A 21434-nucleotide genomic window follows, 5' to 3' on the forward strand; every position below is an offset into this window, starting at 1 on the left:
GTCTAGTCTAATAAAGGATGTAGCACTCTCATATATATTTTCTTCAAAATCATACTATATGGAGTATCTATGCCTTGTCTTTCCAGTGCCCGAAACATTGCCTTATGCTGTATGGAGTCAAATGCCTTTTCATAATCCGCAAATGCCAGGCATAATGGTGTTTTATATTCATTCGCTTTCTCCATTAGCTGTGATATTACGTGAAGGTGATCCATAGTTGAGAATCCTGTCCTAAAGCCAGCTTGCTCTTTCGGTTGATACTCATCAAGTATTCTTTCTAATCTGTTACTAATGACCCTTGTGAACAACTTGTAGATATGGGATAACAAGCTAATTGGTCTATAATTTCCAATTTCTGATTTATCTCCTTTCTTATGCAGCAAAACTATGATTGCGTTATTCCACTGCTTAGGCATCACACCTTTTCTAATGCACTTTGTGAAGAGCCTTGCCAGTTTTTGTGTTATGTCTCTTCCTCCCAATTTTAACCACTCTACAGTAACTTCATCTTCCCCCGGGGCTTTCCGATTCTTCATTTTCTTCAATGCATGTTCTACCTCGTCAGGAAGAATATCGGGTATGTCATATGTGTTGCTACTTTGCAATCCATCTTCCCCACTGCTGGTATCATTCCCTCGCTCCTTGTATAATTCTCTGTAGTAGTCTTCTGGTATTTGAATTATGCCTTCTCTGCTGTTTATAAGTACACCATCGCTATTCTTCAGTTTCAGTATCATTTGTCTTTCTGTATTACTGCTCATGGCTGCTGATTTAAATTCTTTGTTTTCCCTTAATGCTTGTTCTACTTTTCTTGTGTTAAATCTTCTTATGTCCTCTCTGAGTCTCTTTCTAATGGCTTTGCATAACTCAGTATACTCAATTTTCTCCCTGTCAGTGTTTTTCTTGCTCTTCATTTGTCGTCTTTGGTTCATCGTGACAAGTGTTTCTTGACTAATTTTTTCTTCTTTGGATTTCTTTTTCCCTATAGGTTTCTTGGGCTTTATCACTTTCAGAAAGTTGTAATATTTCTCGTCGATATCTTGGTCCTGAGCAGTCTGCAGAAGCTCAAACTTGTTCTTAAGTTCCAGTACATACTGCTTTTTCTCCTCCTCTGTTATTTCAAAGACCTTTGTATTATTTACTCGAGTCAGTTTTTTCCTTTCCTTTCCTACATCTATATCAAGTGTACATCTTACCATTCTGTGATCACTTCCAACATTTACCTTATTCAGGACGGTAACATCATTCACAATATATCTTCTGTTAGTGAGGATGAAGTCGATTTCATTAGTTGTTAATCCATTTGGACTCTTCCATGTCCACTTTCTGTTCACCCTTTTCTTGAAAAAAGTGTTCATTACTGACAGTCCTTGAGATTCTGCAAATTCCACAAGTCTTTCACCTCTTTTATTTCTTTCACCAATTCCAAAATTTCCTATAGTTCCTCTTTCTGCGCTGTTTTGCCTTTTTCCAACCTTAGCATTGAAGTCCCCCATAATAATAGTGTAGTGGGTTTTCTGCTCATCTAGAAGACTCTCAATTTCAGTGTACATTTCTTCAACCTCTTCATCATCATGGCTGATGTTGGTGCATAAATCATTATAATCTTTAGCTTATACCTCTTAGAAATCTTGAATATTAGTCTTGACACCCTTGGTGATGCACTTTTGAATTCCAAAATGTTGTTTTTTATATCTTTATGGACCAGAAAGCCAATTCCACCTTCACTCCTTTCACTATTTCCATTGGTGTACAGCAGATTTCCACTTGATAAACTTATAAGTGATTCATTTCTTCTTCTTGTTTCAGCCAAACCGATGATATTCCAATTCACATTTTCTAATTCCTTTTCCAGCTCTAATATCCTGTCTTCACCGATGAGTGATCGTACGTTATAACAGGCCAAGTTCAATTTCCGTGCATGGCAGCCTGGTCGTAACCAGAGATTCTTAGCACCCTCTGCTTCCACTCTGATCCTCTCGCTGCCGTAAGAGGGAGAGTGAACGCTGCTGGGGACTGAAGGCCATTTGTATTGTTGTGCTCTCATTGCTGGAGGGTTTGGTCTTTTCCTCTTCACGCTGACCAGGCGTCTTGAAGAGAACCACTCTATACGTTCGTTGCCACCTAAGTGACGTAACAGGGCTTACCATCGAGGAGGTGTGTATGAGTGGATTTTAGGGAGGTAGGCCAACCGGACTTCTCCTAAATCTTCTGTAATAGAGAGATATTGGATCCATCAGTGTTTTAGGCTGAGTGTCTGATAACACACAGGATACCTGTTCCCCTCTAAGCCCCATGACCACCAAATACGGAGGATGCTGAGAGGTCAGGGAATGACCACTGCATATCCTGGAGCAATATGGCCTTAGCTGCTAATGCTCCTAGAAAAAAAACCAAATCTTCATCAGCTAGTCAGTAAATGGTGTACTTCAATATGTATTGATGGCTACAATAGCAAAAGTCAGCTGGGCATGATCATGTATCACGAGTCTGGTGTTGGTAGAACAGAATTACATACATGTGATGACTGCCAGCGCTCATTGCACTGCAATACAGTACATTCTATAATAGGGTAAGTGCACTTCTCTTGTGTGATTCATAGTACTATTATTGGTAGCTGTGTGCAGTGCTTCAAGCCTTGAGTGGTGGTGGTGGTAATCACATGAATAGTCAACGATTTCAATATCCCCTCAGAGATCAAGATTGTGCTGCTCAATCCAATAATGCTCTGTGGAGTGTTCAAAATTAGCAGTTCGCAGAGCCATCTCATGCTCAGAAACCTGGTCTTTTTATCTTCTGTCAGACTCACCTACATAACACCCCCCACAATCCAGACACATAATGCAGTATACAGAACCACTCCGTAGGAAAGGAGGAACAGGTGTTTTCACATTAGGAATAATAGACTGTAATTTCCTCCTTGGAAGTTGCACACATTGTATATGATGGAGATGCAAAATCCTAACAAGACGTTCTAATATGCCCGGGTTATTTGTTATTTAGTTTTTAGGAGCATTAGCAACTAAGACCATATTGCTCCGGGATATGCGGTGGTCATTCCCTGACCTTTCTGCATTCTCCGTATTTGGTGGTGACGGCTTGAACCCCGGTCTAATCAAGAAGCGTGTGCTACGCACTGCTGCTCCTTCCCACCTGGCTATGGAGGCGCCTATATGCCTGGGTAATAAGGGATGTAGGCGTATAGATAAATTCATTGACGCGCGGAGGGTTAGATTGTATAACAAATTTGTGAGCCTGAAGCTCACATCTATCTAGAACATGAAGTGGATAACCACAATTTGAAAGCTCTGTCCTAATTTTGGAAATCTGCAATTGCCTGTTACCAATCGAATTAGAGTGCATCCAAGCATGGGAGAATAAAGTGCGAGCAGTGCTATGCAAATGACCAGGGGCGTGCACAGACCCATAATTGGTAAATTGCACACATTAGCTTCCTAAAAACAAATCCACGTATTGGACTAACACATCCAAAAAGGAAGAGTATTATCAACCTCTAGCTCAGTCGTAAACTGAATGATGGTTAACATGGAATTGAGATATTGCAGCAGTTAAGATTCTGATCCCTGGGGGACAATTGCAAAGATATCATCAACATAATGACACCAGAGAGTGATAGGAATAGGTAAGTTCAAGAAAATCTGACTCTCAAGTTCTTCCATAGTTATATTGGCCATGATAGGACTAACAGGGGCACCCATAGCTGTGCCCTCTATTTGGCGAAACCGAGTCATTGAACATGATCATGCCCCTGTTAAACACAGATTGAGAGTGGTACAAATATCTGTAGAGAACAAGGTTTTGTCTCCCAATGTTGGCTCAAAAGACATCTTGCACAGGCAGTAGCCTGTTGTACAGGAACATAAGTGAACAGAGAAACTACATCAAAGGAGACCATAACCTCGCTCTCAGAAATAGTAAAATCTTTAATAATATGCAGAAAATGCGTACTACTGGAAACAGTGTAAACAGTTTTCCCAACAAGGGGTGCTGATAACTTGGCAGCATGTTTAGAAAATTCATATGTAGGTGTATGATAGAAAGCTGTTCATAATAAAAGAGGCCTACGTGCTCCGGATTCATAATGCGAAAAAATTTTTATTTTGTTGCACAGAGCATTAAACTGCAATACATAAATAAGCTTTCGGCTGGGTGGCAGCCTTCATCGGATTAAAATACTTGAATGGCAGTTGGAATAGAGATGCACTGCCAGGATGGTGCGTGAGGCGCGTGGTTAATTGTTTGTTGATGTTTGTGGCTGTGACGTATGGTGGTGACGTGGCCAGCGTTTGTCTATGGATAGAATTACTGACCCTGTGATGGGATTAACTTGACAACCACTGTTCCTGTTCAAAGAAGTATCCGAGCATTTTATATTTAACGATTCCAACCAGGTACGCCTTAGGTAATGGTGGGACCTGTCCACAAACACGACATCGCGGTGTGGGTTGTCCAGACATGCTCGGCGATAGCTGAGTGTTCCACATCTGCCAAACAGATCGCCCTTTTATGTTCTGAGAGGCGTTTCTTGAGTCGACGTCCAGTCTCTCCAAAGTAGCAGCTCGTGCAGTCACGGCAAGAGATGTGATAGACCAAACCGCTCTGTAGAAGGGTGGGGACAGGTGCTTTTATGTTGGAAATGAGAGAACGCAGTTTCTTGCCTGGGAGTTGGATGCACTTTATCCCATGTGATTTTAGGATTCTACCAATCTGTTGTGACAGGTTGGGGTAGTATGGGATGAATGCCCTCGTGGATGACTCGTCACTGTTGGCGTTGCTGTTGGTCGTCACGTCGTGTGCTTGTAGATCATACCTGTCAAGGACGTCGATAGGGTAGCCACACCTCGTAAGGTCTACTTTGACTCTGGTGACCTCTTTGCGTCTTTCATCTGCGGAGCCGGAGTGTGTCCAGGTGCGAGTTGGCAAGGTTCGGGCAGTGGAGAGGAGGTGGCCCCGTGCGTGTGCTGACCAGAAGTTGGTAAATTGGCCAGCACACATAGGCTTACGATAAACTGTCGTCTTCAAGCATGTGTCTTCGCGTCGGACAAGTGTATCTAGGTATGGTATAGAGTTGTTCGACTCCAGCTCAATCGTGAATTTTATGAATATAAAATGCTCGGATACCTCTTTGAACAGGAACAGTGGTTGTCAAGTTAATCCCATCACAGAGTCAGTAATTCTATCCATAGACAAACGCTGGCCACGTCACCACCATACGTCACAGCCACAAATATCAACAAACAATTAACCACGCGCCTCACGCACCATCCTGGCAGTGCATCTCTATTCCAACTGCCATTCAAGTATTTTAATCCGATGAAGGCTGCCACCCAGCCGAAAGCTTATTTATGTATTGTAGTTTAATGCTCTGTGCAACAAAATAAAAATTTTTTCTCATTATGAATCCGGAGCACGTAGGCCTCTTTTATTATGTACGGACTATTCTTGGCCAACCAACATACGATATGGTCGTGAGACTCCAGAAAGATTTTATCTTCATAGCCCATGTAGCAGACAACACCTGAGGTTTGCACATAGATGCAAAGCTAACAGGATTATACCGAAAGGGTTTCGCTACAAACAACCGTTTCCTAATGAGCGTATGGGACGTGCCTGTCGGAACTTCGGCTTCAGAACTCTGCGCATATGGATCGGCTTCCTCCATCATGACATACAGCGTACTTCAGCGAGCAAAGCAGCCCTACTAGCCGACCTTAAGGCTCTGATTCCCGATCCTATTTACACCAAGGTAATCAATACTTTATGTTACCAGGCCGTCAGAGAATCAGATTGCTATTGTGCCCAACAGAAACGTAAGTTCAATACTTTAATTAATGAATCCCATCAATTTCGTCGCCAGCGTAATGCCCCTCTCACAAATTACACGGATTTCGTATTGAACCTGAGCAGCAAGCAGTTATCTGCAGAACAAATAAACTTATTGACCCTTGGCATTACATTTGCCGTTCTTCCAAAGCACCCACCGATCACCGACATCGCCTTGGGTGTGGAAGCAAGCTTATCACGCCTCCCAGAAGATGTAGCCAACACAATCCGCTTAAAGACTGCAGCAGTTCTACACCATGTTCGCCCCGTCTCTTCAAACCTCAGCCGTATACAGATTTCTACCCTCAAGGCACTGAAACAGGATTCGTCCATCGTCATTCTACCAGCGGACAAAGGCCGTCGTACGGTTGTAATGAACCACACTGATTACATGGCGAAAGCCTTACTGCTCTTACGAGACACTACCGTCTACAAACCCTTAACCGTCAACCCCAACAGGGCTTTGGAACGATGGGAGTCAGAGGTGAATATCCTCATCAACACTTGGCTGAAACAAGAGAAAATCACACAGTCAACCCGTAATCACCTCCGTGCCTCCGGGTGTCAGATCCCACGGTTTTACGGCCTGCCGAAGGTGCACAAAGAAGACACACCACTAAGACCTATTGTATCCTGCTGTGGATCACCAACTTACGAGCTGTCTAAATTTGTCCCGAGACTTCTTTCTCCTCTAGTTGGCAAGACCACCTAAACCGTCTCCAACAGTGTTGAGTTCATAGAAAGGATCCGCACTATATCCATCTCACAAGATCAAGTCATGGCATCGTTCGATGTCATATCACTCTTTACCTCCATCCCAGTGGAACTTGCCATCTCTTGTGCAAAACAACTCTTGGACAATGATGGAACCCTTAGCGACAGAACTAGACTGACACCTATTAAAATTCCGCCGCCCTCAGACTGTGCTTAACAGGGGGTGCAATCATGTTTAATGACTCAATCTACCAGCAGATACATGGCACAGCCATGGGTTCCCCTGTCAGCTCGGTCACAGCAAACATCGTGATGGAGGAGTTAGAGGGACGTGCGTTTACACACGCACCAGATCACATCGCCTTTTGGTGTCGCTATGTAGACGATGTGTTCGTAGTCATCCCTAGAGACTCAGGTCAGCGACTCCTAACCCACCTCAACTCACTATCGCCCTTCATAAAATTCTTGATTGAGCTGGAGTCGAACAACTCTATACCATACCTAGATACACTTGTCCGGCGCGAAGACACATGCTTGAAGACGACAGTTTATCATAAGCCCATGTGTGCTGGCCAATTTACCAACTTCCGGTCAGCACACGCACGGGGCCACCTCCTCTCCACTGCCCGAACCTTGCTAACTCGCGCCTGGACACACTCCAGCTCCGCAGATGAAAGACACAAAGAGGTCACCAGAGTCAAAGTAGACCTTACGAGGTGTGGCTACCCTATCGACGTCCTTGACAGGTGTGATCTACAAGCATGCGACAACGTGACGACCAACAGCAATGCCAACAGTGACGAGTCATCCACGAGGGTATTCATCCCATACTACCCCAACCTGTCACAACAGATTGGTAGAATCCTAAAATCACATGGGATAAAGTGCATCCAACTCCCAGACAAGAAACTGCGTTCTCTCATTTCCAACATAAAAGCACCTGTCCCCACCCTTCTACAGAGCGGTTTGGTCTATCGCATCTCTTGCCGTGACTGCACGAGCTGCTACTTTGGAGAGACTGGATGTCGACTCGAGAAACGCCTCTCAGAACATAAAAGGGCGATCCGTTTGGCAGATGTGGAACACTCTGCTATCGCCGAGCATGTCTGGACAACCCACCACGACATCGACCCACACCGCGATGTCGTGGTTGTGGACAGGTCCCACCATTACCTAAGACGTACCTGGTTGGAATCGTTAAATATAAAATGCTCGGATACCTCTTTGAACAGGAACAGTGGTTGTCAAGTTAATCCTATCACAGAGTCAGTAATTCTATCCCTAGACAAACGCTGGCCACGTCACCACCATACGTCACAGCCACAAACATCAACAAACAATTAACCACGCGCCTCACGCACCATCCTGGCAGTGCATCTCTATTCCAAATGCCATTCAAGTATTTTAATCCGATGAAGGCTGCCACCCAGCCGAAAGCTTATTTATGTATTGTAGTTTAATGCTCTGTGCAACAAAATAAAAATTTTTTCGCAGAAAGCTGTTATTTGGTTTTTTAGGAGCATTAGCAACTAAGGCCATATTGCTCCGGGGATGTGCGATGGTCATTCCCTGACCTTTCCACATCCTCCGTATTTGGTGGTCACGGACTCGAACCCCGGTCTAATCAAGAAGCATGTGCTGGTGTATGACAACAAGAAACAATGGGCCGTAAAGGAATATCAGGTTTATTGATAGAATATCCAAACATTGCATCTGCAATGAATGCTAGTTCTGCAGGGGAAAGATTTTATTACTCCTGTACCACCAGTAAATTGCAAGAACTTCTCATTCCCAATGCAGCAGAAATCCAAGTTACACTCCACAGATTATAAAGAATCACACCTAAGTGAACTTAACGATTAAGTGTGATTTTAATTATCAAAGCAACAGGCAGAACTTAAGGAATCAAATATTTAGACAAAAAAATAACCAATTAAAGTGTATGCCTAATATAAAAGTAATTTTCCAAGAGTTCCCGATCTGATTCCCTTTTTTTTTTTTTCTTCTTCTTCTTAGTTTGTATTATTCATGTAATTTCTTTATTTATTTTACATATATGAAGCGGATTCACTGTCCGGCTTCCATGCAAATTCTTCCACATTCATTCCTTTCATGGCACACAGCATATTTCCCTCTTGATGTTTTCATGGCAGTTGTTTTGGTCAGTATTAGTTTGGTGTTGTACAGAGATGGATAAGCAACAAATGAACATTACATTTTGTTTAAACTGTGCAAAAGTACCACACAATACATAATCCATTGAAAGAAGCCAATGTGATGAAGCATTATTGTGTTTGTTTAAGTAGTGTCATCATTTTTGTAATGGAAGGAGATCTATTGAGGTTGATCTCAGGCCAGGTCACCCTTCTGCTATGCATTCAACACAGTCACATACAGCACTCTCTGTTCAACAGTTTTTGGCCAAAGACAAATCACTATCTTAACTTCAGGTGGCTCTAATGGATTGTATGAACAACAGTCCTAAAAATGACTTCCTTAGTTGCTTCACTGACTTCAACTGATAGTGGAAGCATTGGATTGATGCAGAAGAGAAAGGCAGCATTAGTTTGTAAGGACCTTCCATAATTTTTTATAAAATCAGTCCTGGAGCTTTGGGACAATGGCTGTAGTGTAGATGGCTTGATAGAAATATAGTGGCTGTTCTTTGATTAACCTGAAGTAGACTTAAAGGCAAACTAATTGCATAATAGTAAGACAAAAGCCTTCAATAGCTATAGCCCATTCTGTTGGAATGAAGGAAAATAAGAATATGTCCCTGATATTGAAGGCAATGAGATAGAAGAATCATTGCTGATAGTAATGGAGTGATTTTAAGATTATTGCATATTTATTTTGGTTGCAGGTGGATTTGCCAAGTATTGTTGTTTTCTCTGCTTGTGGGATTGTAGAAAAGCACTGTGTTTTCCAGGGTTAAATGATCAAGAAGAGTTCATCCCTGGGAAAAGTAGTAAAATATGTGGCACATAAGGGGATCCTCATTTGGTTAGCCTTTTGACAATACACAGAATCACTGTAATATCTACTAGCTAGCATGATACATCATCATCTATAACTTATTTGGAGAGGTCTAGCTTTGATTCCCATTGATGAGTGAAGAAATTTCTAAATTCTTTTCATTCAAGGCTGTAGTTAGCTGATGTCAGGCAGAGGGTTTGGTGTTTTTCAGCCAGAATTTGCAAATCAGAAAACACACGCACACACACATATGCATGCACATGCACGCGCGCGCACACGCACGCACGCACGCACGCACACACACACACACACACACACACACACACACACACTTTGCAGATATAATACACCTCCAGTTATGAGTGTGTATATACATACCTCTATATGTGTAGTAGTAGTAGCAGTAGTAGTAGTGGCGATGCAAGAAAGCAAGTGTATGAGCTTATGAAGCATCAGCCAAAAAAAAAAAAAAAAAAAACACACCATTCCCTCCAAATGCCTGTCCAGTTCCTCCTTAAATTTATTCAGTCTATCAACTTCCACAACGACAGATGGAAGCTTGTTCCAGCAATTAACCACCCGCTGGCTAAAGGCAAATTTACGCACATCTATTCTACATGTCTTTCCTTAATTTGAATTTATGCCCCCTTAGGTTCGTAATCTGAACAAGTGGAAGGATCCCATTAGAATTCAGCGTGCTCGACCCATTCAAGGCCTTATACACTTCAATCAGATCACCGCGCAGGTGCCTAGTCTCCAGCCACTGCAATTTGCAGAACTTAAGCCTCTCTTTATTCCCCTCACCAATCTTGTTGCCCTTCTCTGTACACGCTCAAGTAAATCTACATCCTTCCTAAAATGAAGCCTCCAGACCTGTACACAGTACTCGAGGCGTTGCCTGACCATTGCCTTATACAGAGGGACAATCACCTCCTTCTCCCTGCTAGCAAAATTCCTATATATCATGGACAAAACTCCATGACCTGCCTGGCAGCCTGTCTACATTGCTTAGAAAACTTCATATCTGACTGCACAATTACTCCAAGTGTAGTACCACACAGTTGGTACGTTTCTCTGGGGTTACTTCTACCCATATGCAATACTTTGCATTTGTCAAGGTTAAACTTCAGTTGCTACTTCTTAGCCCATCTGCCCAAATTATCTAGATCCTGTTGCAGTAGCATACTGCCATTACTGTCTTTAACAACTCTGCCAACCTTTGTATCATCTGCAAACTTCGACATTACGCCTGATATACCTTCATCAATATTAGCATTAGCATTACCATTAGTAGAGGCATTTGATGCAAAAAAGCAAGCTTATGCAGCATCAGCCAAAAAAAAAAAAAAAAAAAAAAAAAAAACCACTTCCACTACACCCCTCTGTTCGTTCCAAATACCTGTCCAGCTGAGCCTTAAACTTATATAGGCTATCGACCTCCACCACAAGGGATGGAAGTCTGTTTCACCAACCAACCACCCGCTGGCTAAAGGCAAATTTCCTCACGTCTATCCTACATCTGTCTTTCCTCAATTTGAATTTATGCCCTCTCAGGTGATTTTCCTGAGCTAGAGGAAGAATCCCATCATCATTGAGCATGCTTAAACCATTCAAGGCTTTATACACCTCTATCAGATCACCTCGCTGGTGCCTAGTCTCCAGCCACTGTAATTTGCAAAACTTAAGCCTTTCTTCGTAAGAGCACCCATTTGTTCCATTCACTAATCTTGTTGCCCTTCTCTGTACTCGTTCCAGCAGCTCTACATCCTTCTGGAAATGAGGCCTCCAGACCTGTATACAGTACTCTAGTTGTGGCCTGACCATTGCCTTATACAATGGAATAATCACCTCCTTATCCCTGCTGGAAAAATTCCTGTATATCATTGACAATACTCCATGAGCTACTCTTGCAGCCCGTCTGCACTGCTCAGAGAACTTCATATCTGCCTGCACAACCACCCCCAAGTCCCTTTCATTCTCTACCACTGTCAGTGTAGTATCACAGAGTTGATACGTTGCTCTGGGGTTGCTGTTTCCCATGTGTAGTACTTTACATTTGTCAATGTTAAACTTCATTTGCCACCTCTCAGCCCATCTGCTCAACCTTTCCAGATCCTGTTGCAGCAGCATAGTGTCAGTATAGTCCTTGACAACCCTGCCAACCTTTGTATCATCTGCAAACTTGGACATTAAGCTTGATATACCATCATCAATATCATTTATAAATACAGAAAACAATAATGGACACAACACTGAGCCCTGAGAGACTCCACTAATAACATTAGTCCACGATGAGCAGTGTCCATTGATTACCACTCTCTGTCTTCTCCCCCTCAACCACCCCTTTATCCATAGCAGCAATTTGCCTCCAATGTCACACTGCTCCAATTTGTGTAGCAGTCTTCCATGTGCAACAGTATCAAAAGCCTTTCTAAGATCCAAGTATATAATATCAAAGTTATTCCCTGCATCCAGTTCTTTTGTGACTGCATCATAGTATCCAATCAAGTTGGTCAGGTAAGACTTCCCCTTAACAAAAACATGCTGTGTCTGAGCTATAACTGAAGTCTTGTCTAAATGATCCTGCAGTGCTTCTTTAACCAGTGCCCCCATTAATTTTACTGGAACAGAAGTTAAGCTCACAGGTCTATAATTACTTGTGTCAGCCTTTGATCCTCCTTTGTGAATTGGAGTCACATTTGCACATTTCCAATCTATGGGTACCTCCCCTGAGTCCAAGGAAGCTCTCATAATTATGGCTAAGGGTTTGCTTACTTCCTTTGCTGCTTCCTTTAATATAACTGGATAGATCCCATCCACCCCGGGTGCCTTTCTTGTGTTTATCTTCAACAGTTTCTCCTCCACTTTACTCCCAGTTATTTCAAGATTCTGTAGCTTACTGCTAGAGTTGAATACACCTCTGGCATTCCCCTCCCTGAATAACTCCTCATGTGTGAATGTCGATGCAAAATATTCATTTAGTTTGTTAGCTACCTGAGCAGGATCATCAACAGTTGACCCATCAATATCAAGTGGACCAATCTGATTCATCCCCTTCCTTCTAGAGTTAACATAAGTAAAGAACTCTTTGCTGTTTTTCTTTGCATCCCTTGCCAAGGATTTCTCGTAATCTGCCTTTGCCTGCCTAACCTCCTTTGTAACTTGGTTGCATATCAACTTGTATCTATCATAGGCTTTTGTGTCATGTGTTAATTTGTAAGTATCCCATGCATTTTTCTTCTGTGCCATATGCCTCATTAGTTCATCTGACATCCATTTTGGCCTAAACCTTGAACAATATTTCTTAGTTGGTATGTAAAGCCTAGTAGCTTCCAAGATAAGTTCTTTGAATGCTTCCCATTTTGAATTTGTTGTTGGTAACATCATCAGTTGGTCCCACTGTATAGAATTTAAATACTGTCTCAGTCCATCGTAGTCGCCTTTACGGAAGCAATAACCCTTCCCTTTACCCCTAATGGTAGTTACCTCTTTGAGTAAATCCCACTTCAGCACACTGTGATCACTGCCACCTAGTGGTTCGTTTATCTGCAGATTCTTAATGCATGAAGAATCACTGCTGATAATCAAATCAAGAGTATTACTCCCTCTAGTTGCCTCCCGAACATGCTGATGTAGAAAACAATCATCCAATAAATCCACAAAAGCCCTGCTAGTGTGTGAGTAACCAGCCCCCAAATTCCAGTCAATATCTGGGAAATTAAAATCTCCCATTATAAGACTCTGATTTACTGGCCCACTCTATTTCCCTGTACATTTTTTTATTATACTCATCAGAGTCATTAGGCCTATAGCACACTCCTACTCTCAATTTTGATCTCCCAATGCTTATGTCACACCAAACTGACTCAACACTGCACTGTCCGGCGATGTCGACTGGCTTCACTTGCTTACTTTTTATGTGTTTCTTAACTAATAGCATAACCCCTCCCCACTTCCTATCCTTTCTGTAGACGTTGTACTCCCCAAATTGCAGTTCTGCATCCCTTATATCTGTGTGACACCACGTCTCTGATATCCCAACAATATCTGCCTTTGATGTTTTGAGCAATACCTCAAATTCATCAAATTTATTTACTAAACTCCTAGCATTGGTGTACACGCAAGTATACCTGCACCTGTTTCTATTCTTAGCTACCCTAACACAACCCATGTGTTTACTTGTACCGCAATGGCTCCCAGCAGTCTCTGAAATACCATGCATCCTGTTTTCCAGTCTTCTGCTCATTCTAATAGAAGCAGTGCAAGAATCTGTTTCACCTCTTTCAAAACTGCTAGCTTGGGGGGAGACAAAGACCAATAGATTGACAGTAGCCAATCTATTGGTCTTTGTCTCCCCCCAAGCTAGCAGTTTTCCGACCCACGTAACACTGCCTCAATAGCATCAGCAAATATTCTTGCACCCTTTCTATTTAAGTGTATCCCATCCCTGTAGAAGCAATCTCTCCTGTTAACAAGTACAGTCCAGGCTGAAAAAAATTCTACCCCTTGAGTCTTGCACAATCTTTCCAGGGCCGAATTGATCGACAAGGCTCTCATCATATACTCCCCTCCTATCGTGTCTGGGCAGAATTGCGGACACTTTCAAATTCAACCCTAATTCTCGGCTTTTGTTCAACAGTGACCTGTACTTGTTAAGTAATTCTGCCAGTCTCCTACTCTTAATATTATTAGTGCCAACGTGTACAACTATATCACCTTTTGTGCCCTTAAAAGTTTATCAATATCATTGATAAATATACAAAACAACAGTGGACCCAACACCGAACCCTGTGGGACTCCACTAATAACATTAGTCCGCGAAGAGCAACACCCATTGATTACCACCCTCTGTCTTCTCCCACTTAAACATCCTTTTATCCATTGTAGCAACTTACCCTTAATACCATTCTGCTCCAATTTGTACAATAGTCTTCCATGAGAATAAAAACACTCTTCTTTATATACGCATATGCGTATATAACGAAGAGAGTATAGAAATAAGGAGTAGAAGAATAACTAAGCTGTGTTTTGTGAAGAATGAAGAAAGGTGGTGAGAGAAAATTTTATGGGCAAGGGCTACTGCAAAGCAAAAAAATCCCATGCCATAATGAATATATAAAAAACAGTAAATCTAGGTTGTATAACGGTGATAAGGAACAAGAAAAATTAGTGTATTCAAAAAAAAAAAAAAAAAAACCATTATATAAACATATAGCACACAACCTCATTATCAAGTGTCAACCAATGAAATTGCAAGAAATTGTTTTGTTTTTAATAGTATTTTTCTTTTTTGGTCTTCAGCCAAAAAAAGAAAAATACTATTAAAAACAAACATGTGATTTATGGTTGGTGGAACAGGGGAATCAGATAGAATATGTAATGAGAAGAATAATTAGTTTTGATGAATTTAAAGTAAGTTATATATAAAATAAAAAAAAAATACACACACACCGAGGTAACCAATCAGTGGATACAAGTTTTCCAGACTATAAAACACTGCGGGATGGGATAAGGTGTATGCTGTTGGCAAAATATACAAGCCTGGATTAGATGGGGGGTTGGGATATAAGTAAATTGATAGATGTGAACCTCATTGAAAATCTGATTTTTATATATATATATATTTTTTTTTTATGTAAACCCCAAACACGATAGAACCTATACTACCGTGCTTGGGTTGGAGATTGAGAAGAAAAAAGAAGATATTTGTTGACATTGGACTTGAACTTCTGTAGACTGTAATTTTCAGGAAATATGTATGAAGGAAGGTTGTTCCTGAAAATGGCAGTTGAATGAATAAATGAGGAAGATGAAAAGTTGGATCTGTGAGTTTGAAGTTGGACTGTAAATGGATGTTGCCTGGTGGCGGCACGTGTTCGGACTGTTTTGTTAGAGAGAGTGGGAATTATAGAAGCCAAATCAGAAGAACAGTGCCCATGGAAGTATCTGTAGAAGAGGCATGCAGCATAAACAGTACGTCTATGAGACAGCAAGTGGAGAGAGACTGTTAGAGATGAATCATTAATTAACCTAACTGCCCTCTTCTGAATGGAATCAAGAAGTTTGAGAGAGGTTTTAGGGCCACCACCCCAGATGTGGGAACAGTATTCCATGGCAGGGCGAATTTGCGATTTATAGAGAACGAGCAGCTGTTTGGAAGAAAAGTAACGCCGAGAGCGAAAGAGAAAACCAAATTTTTTAGATGCAGAGGAAGAAATATTTGTAATGTGTTTGTGCCAAGAGAGATTAGAAGTCAGGGTAATCCCCAAAAGAGATATATCATTTTGCCTAGAAATCGGAGTGTCACTAAAGATAAGCATAGGAGCAGAAGAATCCTTTTTGCGAGATATAAGACAAGACTGAGTTTTAGAAGGGTTGAAATCAACTAAGTTGTCTTTGCCCCACTGGAGAATTACCTGAAGATCAGCATTTAAGGAATTGGTAGCAGATTTTCAAGAAGTTGAAGCTGATTTAGCAGGACAAGGTTTCTCAAAATGAAAAGTGGTATGCAATGTGCTATCATTGGCAAAACTATAGATAGGTTTTCCAGTCAATGGAAGAAGGTCATTAATATACAAGAGGAAAAGAGTGGGTGAAAGAACTGAACCTTGGGGGGACACCGGCATTAGTGGAGAAGTCAGAAGACAGAGAGCCATCTACCATCACCCTCAGTGAGCGTTCAGAGAGAAAACTAGATAACCAATTACTAAAAACAGTTGGCAAACCATAAGATGGAAGCTTGTTTAGAAGACCTTAATGCCAAACAAGATCAAAAGCCTTTGAGATGTCAAGAGCAACTACTTGTGTTTAACGAAACCTTTCCATTGAATTAGTCCATAAATGTGTAACATAAGCCAGAATATCACCAGTGGATCGACACTGACGGAATCCATACTGGTGATCGTTGATCAGACAGAAGGTTTCTAGGCAGTTTAAGAGTTGCCGGTTAATTGATTTCTCCATTACTTTAGAAAGAGTAGAAGTAATTGCAATGGGACAATAATTGGATGGGAGGGATTTGTCACCCTTTTTAGGAACTGGCTGGATGTGAGCAAATTTCTAAGCAGAAGGAAAAACACCTTTGGAATAAGAAAGTGAAAAAAGCGGCAAAGAATAGGAGTAAGTTCAGGAGCACAGGTTTTGAGAACAAGTGGAGAAATCATCGGGACCTGGAGCTTTCTTAGCATCAAGATTTGTCAAAATCTTTCTGACATCCTTTTGACGGAAGACCACAGGAGGCATTGAATGGAGCGTATTGGGAATGGTGGGAGGTGTTTTACCAAGATCATTAATACATGAGTTGGAAGAAAAATGGGATGCTAGCAGGTCAGCTTTATCCTTGGCTGAATTGACAACAGAACCATCTGTTTTGGACAGAGGTGGGAGCAGAGATGCACAAAAGTTGCGGCTAATAGCTTTGGCAAGAGACCAGAATGCTCGGCTACCATTAGGGCAAGAAGCAAGTTTTCTTTTCTTACCCTGTTCAACCTCTAGTTTGGACTGATTAATAACTGCTTTACAGTTGTTGCGAGCTTTGGTGTAGGCAGAAAATGAAACTGAAGAATTAGAAACAAGCCAGTTACGATATGCAACATTCTTCTCTTGGACAGCCTTAGCACATTTGTTGGAGAACCAAGGTTTAGGTAAAGGACGAGATTTTAAAGTGGAGTGTGGGATAAAGGATTCCATTCCTGCAAGAATAATTTCACTGACACGATCTGAGCAAACGTTGACATCAGAAGTTCTGAAACAGTAATCCGACCAAGGAAAAGAAGGAAAGAAGTCTCACAGGTCATCCCATTTTGCATTCTTGTAATGCCAAACAACACGAGGTTGGGAATAGCCATGAGATAAAGGTTTCATTGTAGAAGAAACAATCACCAAGTTGTGATCTGAAGTGCCTAAAGGACCTCTCACTTTGACCCTGTTCTTAGAAGGGTTGTTTGTGAGAAAAAGATCAAGCGTATTGGCTGTATGATTATTATTGTCCGGTATTCTTGTAGGTAAATGAACAATCTGTGCAAGGTCATTAGTAATTGCAAATGCCTCAGCATCTCGACCAGCTGGGTCGGTGTGACTAGAAAATGGAAGCCAGCTGGAGTTGTGAACATTAAAATCACATAGGAAAATTACCTCACCATTAGGAAAGTTGGACTGGAGAAAGTCAAGTTGCAAAGAGAGGAAGTCAAAGAGCTCCAAGTGATTAGTGGAATTGGGAGAACGGTAGAGACAACAGATGAATTTGACTCAGTGAGGTAGAGAGATTTTAAGCCAGAGAAGATCAAAGAGAGGAGATTCCAAATTGCCAAGTCTGTGACAAGGAATATCAGAACGAACATATGCACAAGTACCACTTTTGAGGCGAAAGGAATCATACAGCAAATAATTTGGGCATCTGAGATGAGCAGTAGTTGAATCAACCGATAACTGAGATTCTGTCAGAAAAAGTACATGGGATTTGGCAGACTGCAAGTGGAAATGGACATTGTTGAGATTAGAATTGAGACCACGTATATTTGTGAAATGAATTAGGAAGTGCTTGGAAGGTTTAGATCTTTTCTCAGATAAGCTTGCTCTATTAGTTTGACAATTCATGGTGTATTCAATAGTAAGAAAAAGTGGGTGGGACATGCTGTATGAAGTAATGAAATTTTTGGATATGGCATACACATGGTAAGAATATACCCAGATCCTTGACATAACGTGGCCTCGACAATGCTCCCCGCATACACACTACTCGGACTCCCTCCAGTCACTATCTGGCAGAGTAAAGGTAGCAAGATTATACACTAGCTGATCCGGAAGCCTCCTAGAGAGTTACCAATAGGTTCGGTCCGGTGTACTAACTAGCAGCCGGCCTGCAAACACCGTTTTAGAGCTGTACCCTCAAATTGTAAGAAATATTGGATCTCGCCACAATTTTCATCATAACCTCAAAAGTTATCAATCATACTGCATGATGGAAGAGATACGGAAGGGTTGACCGGAACTTAGCTCTGGAGCCTAAACATGGGTTCCACCATTTAAAGCCTCCAATAAGCAAAGTGGTGTTATTGCGCCGGTTGATGAGAGTCATCTACCACCTAGTAATGCCTGGTAACATAGAGGGACGGCATTCCTCCATGTTGTGTGGGCACCACACCTTGACCCCTGCTTACGTTGGTTCACACCTGGGTGGTCACTCACCATGTACTTGTGCATGGTGGTTATACCCAGGATTACTAACAGTCCCACCATCGTGAAAGTGCAAGCAGAGGATCTGGCTGTCACAGGCCGTCCGGACTTCGCTGAAATTGGGTCCACTTGACTTGAGTGTCACCCAAATATCAGTTCCATCAGCGTTTTAGACTCCCAGGTAGCAAGTACAGCTTGTCTGGCATATCTGAGAGAATGTCTGTGACAACCCCAAGGACCAACCTCATATACATAACTTGGCAAACACTTTTTATGATTGATAATATTCAATGCCTAGTGAAAGTGATATTGAAGATAATCAAAATAATTGATTATGAGCAATAATCAAAATAATGGTTTTTGTGGAAAATTAGGTGATTATGAAACCAATAAGAATTAAAAAAAACAAAAAAAATCATTGGATGGATTCAATCGACTGGTTATCAAAACTAAAGTGTTGTTTTGAGTGGATTCCTCCCACTCCTATAACTTGGAGTTCTTAATGATGAAACAATGAGAAAGGATCTACCACAATATAAGTATAACAGAATAATGTTGTCAGAGAAGGTTGGATCCAACCCCGATGAGTGATTTTTTTATTTTATATTTCAGGCTTTATTAATAAAAATGTATTCTCTTTGAAATAATGTTATTATTTCAAGTTGCTTAATACTTGTATATTTGTATGTACTGTATGGAGTTAGGGTATTCTAACACATACCATATTGGATATGAATTATGAACCCATTGTCTGAAGTTATGTTTATTGTGCACTGGATGCTATTCTGGTGGAGTACAGAATAGGAATTAATAGACAATCCAGCAAACATACAGAAAGTAGTAAATAATTACATTGCATGTAGATAGTAAATAAGCACTAGAAAGTTAATACAGTAAAATGGTGGGAGCAAGCCCACTTCCCCACATAGACCAACAAGCAGCTCTAACTAACCGGAGAACTGAAAGCTCCCAGAGTAAAGGCCTTTAACTCACAATTACATCCAGATCATAGACTGAACTATAGAGAGACTAATAAAGCTTGCAGTTCACAGTGCTGCTATAGTTCAGGTCATCAGCTGAGGCACAAGGTTGGTCCCTTGCTCCTCTTTGTTTTCTTCAAACAACTACAAATCCACTGTTGAAAGTCATAATGTATGACTCTCTCTCTCTCTCTCTCCCCCCTCCCCCCAACCCTATCATTTTACTTATTATATTATACTTTGCTCTGTCTACTACATGCATTGATCTAATTATTTACTCGTCCAGTATTTTTGTGTTGTCTATTGGCACTTATTTTGTACCCCACTGTGTATGGCAACCACCAAACAATAAACTTCACAGTGAATGTTTCTTTGTTCATATCCAGAATATATACATACTCAAGTGTATTACATAAAATTAATTAACTCAAGTGTATTACATAAAATTAGAGCATGTACACAACCACAAATGAAAATTCACATTATATTGAAATTGCCATTTCAGCCTCCTGTAGATACTTTTCAAATTCATTTGTATGGAGAAATTGGTGAGTAGTCATTTAATTCTCTTATGAATGTTGATTTTTTTCAAAATTCAAATATTACATTATATATAAAATTCACAAGTATAAATGAATTTTATCAAGTGGTTTATTGGAGGGCTTTTGACATTGAATAATATTAGCATTAGCTCACCAATCTTGTTGCCCTTCTCTGTACTCGTTCTAGAAACTCTACATCCTTCTTAAAATGAGGCCTCCAGCCCTGTATACAGTACTCAAGGAGCCTGACCAGCTCTGGTAGCCCATATGCACTGCTCAGAGAACTTCATATCTGACTGCACAATTATCCCCAGGGTCGTTTTCATTCTCCACCTCCCTGAGTGCAGTACCACACAGTTGGTACATTTCTCTAGGGTTACTGCTACCCATATGGAGTACTTTGCATTTGTCAATGTTAAATTTCAGTTGCCACTCCTCAGCCCATCTGCCTAACTTTTCTAGATCCTGTTGCAGTAGCATACTGCCTTTACTGTCATTAACAACCCTGACAACCATTGTATCATCTGCAAACTTGGACATAAAGCCTGATATATATATCTTCATTGATAAATATACAAAACTACAATGAGCCCAGCACCGAACCCTGGGGGACTCTGCTAATAACATTAGTCCACGTCGAGCAGTGTCCATTTATTACCACTCTCTGCTGTCTCCCACTCAACCATCCCTTTATCCATTGCAGTAACTTGCCCTTAATACCATGCAAGTTTGTACAGCAGTCTTCCATGTGCAACAGTGTTAAAAGCTTTCCTGAAATCCAAGTAAATGATATGAAAATTATATCTGCAATAAGGCCTCTGAGGTTGGGATTATTCATACTACCAATTTTAAACACACACACCAACCGTTTATGACTGGTTGAATAATGAAATAAAATAAAATAAAATAATAGAAAAGACTGTAAAATAATATTTACAAAAAACTTTTAATCATTTACAAAAAACTAAACTATAACAAAAGTTAAATAAGTTAAAATGCTTTAAAATATAAATATAAAAGCGATAAAAAGACGATAAAAAACACTAGAGCTTTCGGAGGTGTCTTCCTCCTTCCTCAGTAATAGTGAGACTTAAATGACACATCCTTAAATACCAGGTTCACGGCACACGTGGATGACCAGGCGCATACTCAGCATTCCTTTCACTTGTACCGGAACCGGAAGTGGACTGGACACGTGGAAAAT

General features: G+C 41.1%; 1 protein-coding gene across 3 annotated transcripts in view; it reads left to right on the forward strand.

Moving 5' to 3' along the window:
* The window catches only part of LOC150085169 (tectonic-like complex member MKS1), a 502024-nt gene that overhangs the window by 355147 nt on the left and 125443 nt on the right, over positions 1 to 21434 (forward strand). For all 3 annotated transcript variants that reach the window (XR_016546919.1, XM_090373059.1, XM_090373060.1), the window contains one exon: positions 20194 to 20236. Coding sequence is in view for 2 of the 3 variants with exons in the window: in XM_090373059.1 (XP_090229185.1) it covers positions 20194 to 20236 (43 nt within the window). In the remaining variant the exon portion in view is untranslated. The remainder of the gene's footprint in view (positions 1 to 20193; positions 20237 to 21434) is intronic.

Source organism: Mastigoproctus giganteus, chromosome 5 (genome assembly GCF_048544385.1).
Source record: "Mastigoproctus giganteus isolate SK-2022 chromosome 5, ASM4854438v1, whole genome shotgun sequence".
Taxonomy (NCBI): Eukaryota; Metazoa; Arthropoda; class Arachnida; order Uropygi; family Thelyphonidae; genus Mastigoproctus; species Mastigoproctus giganteus.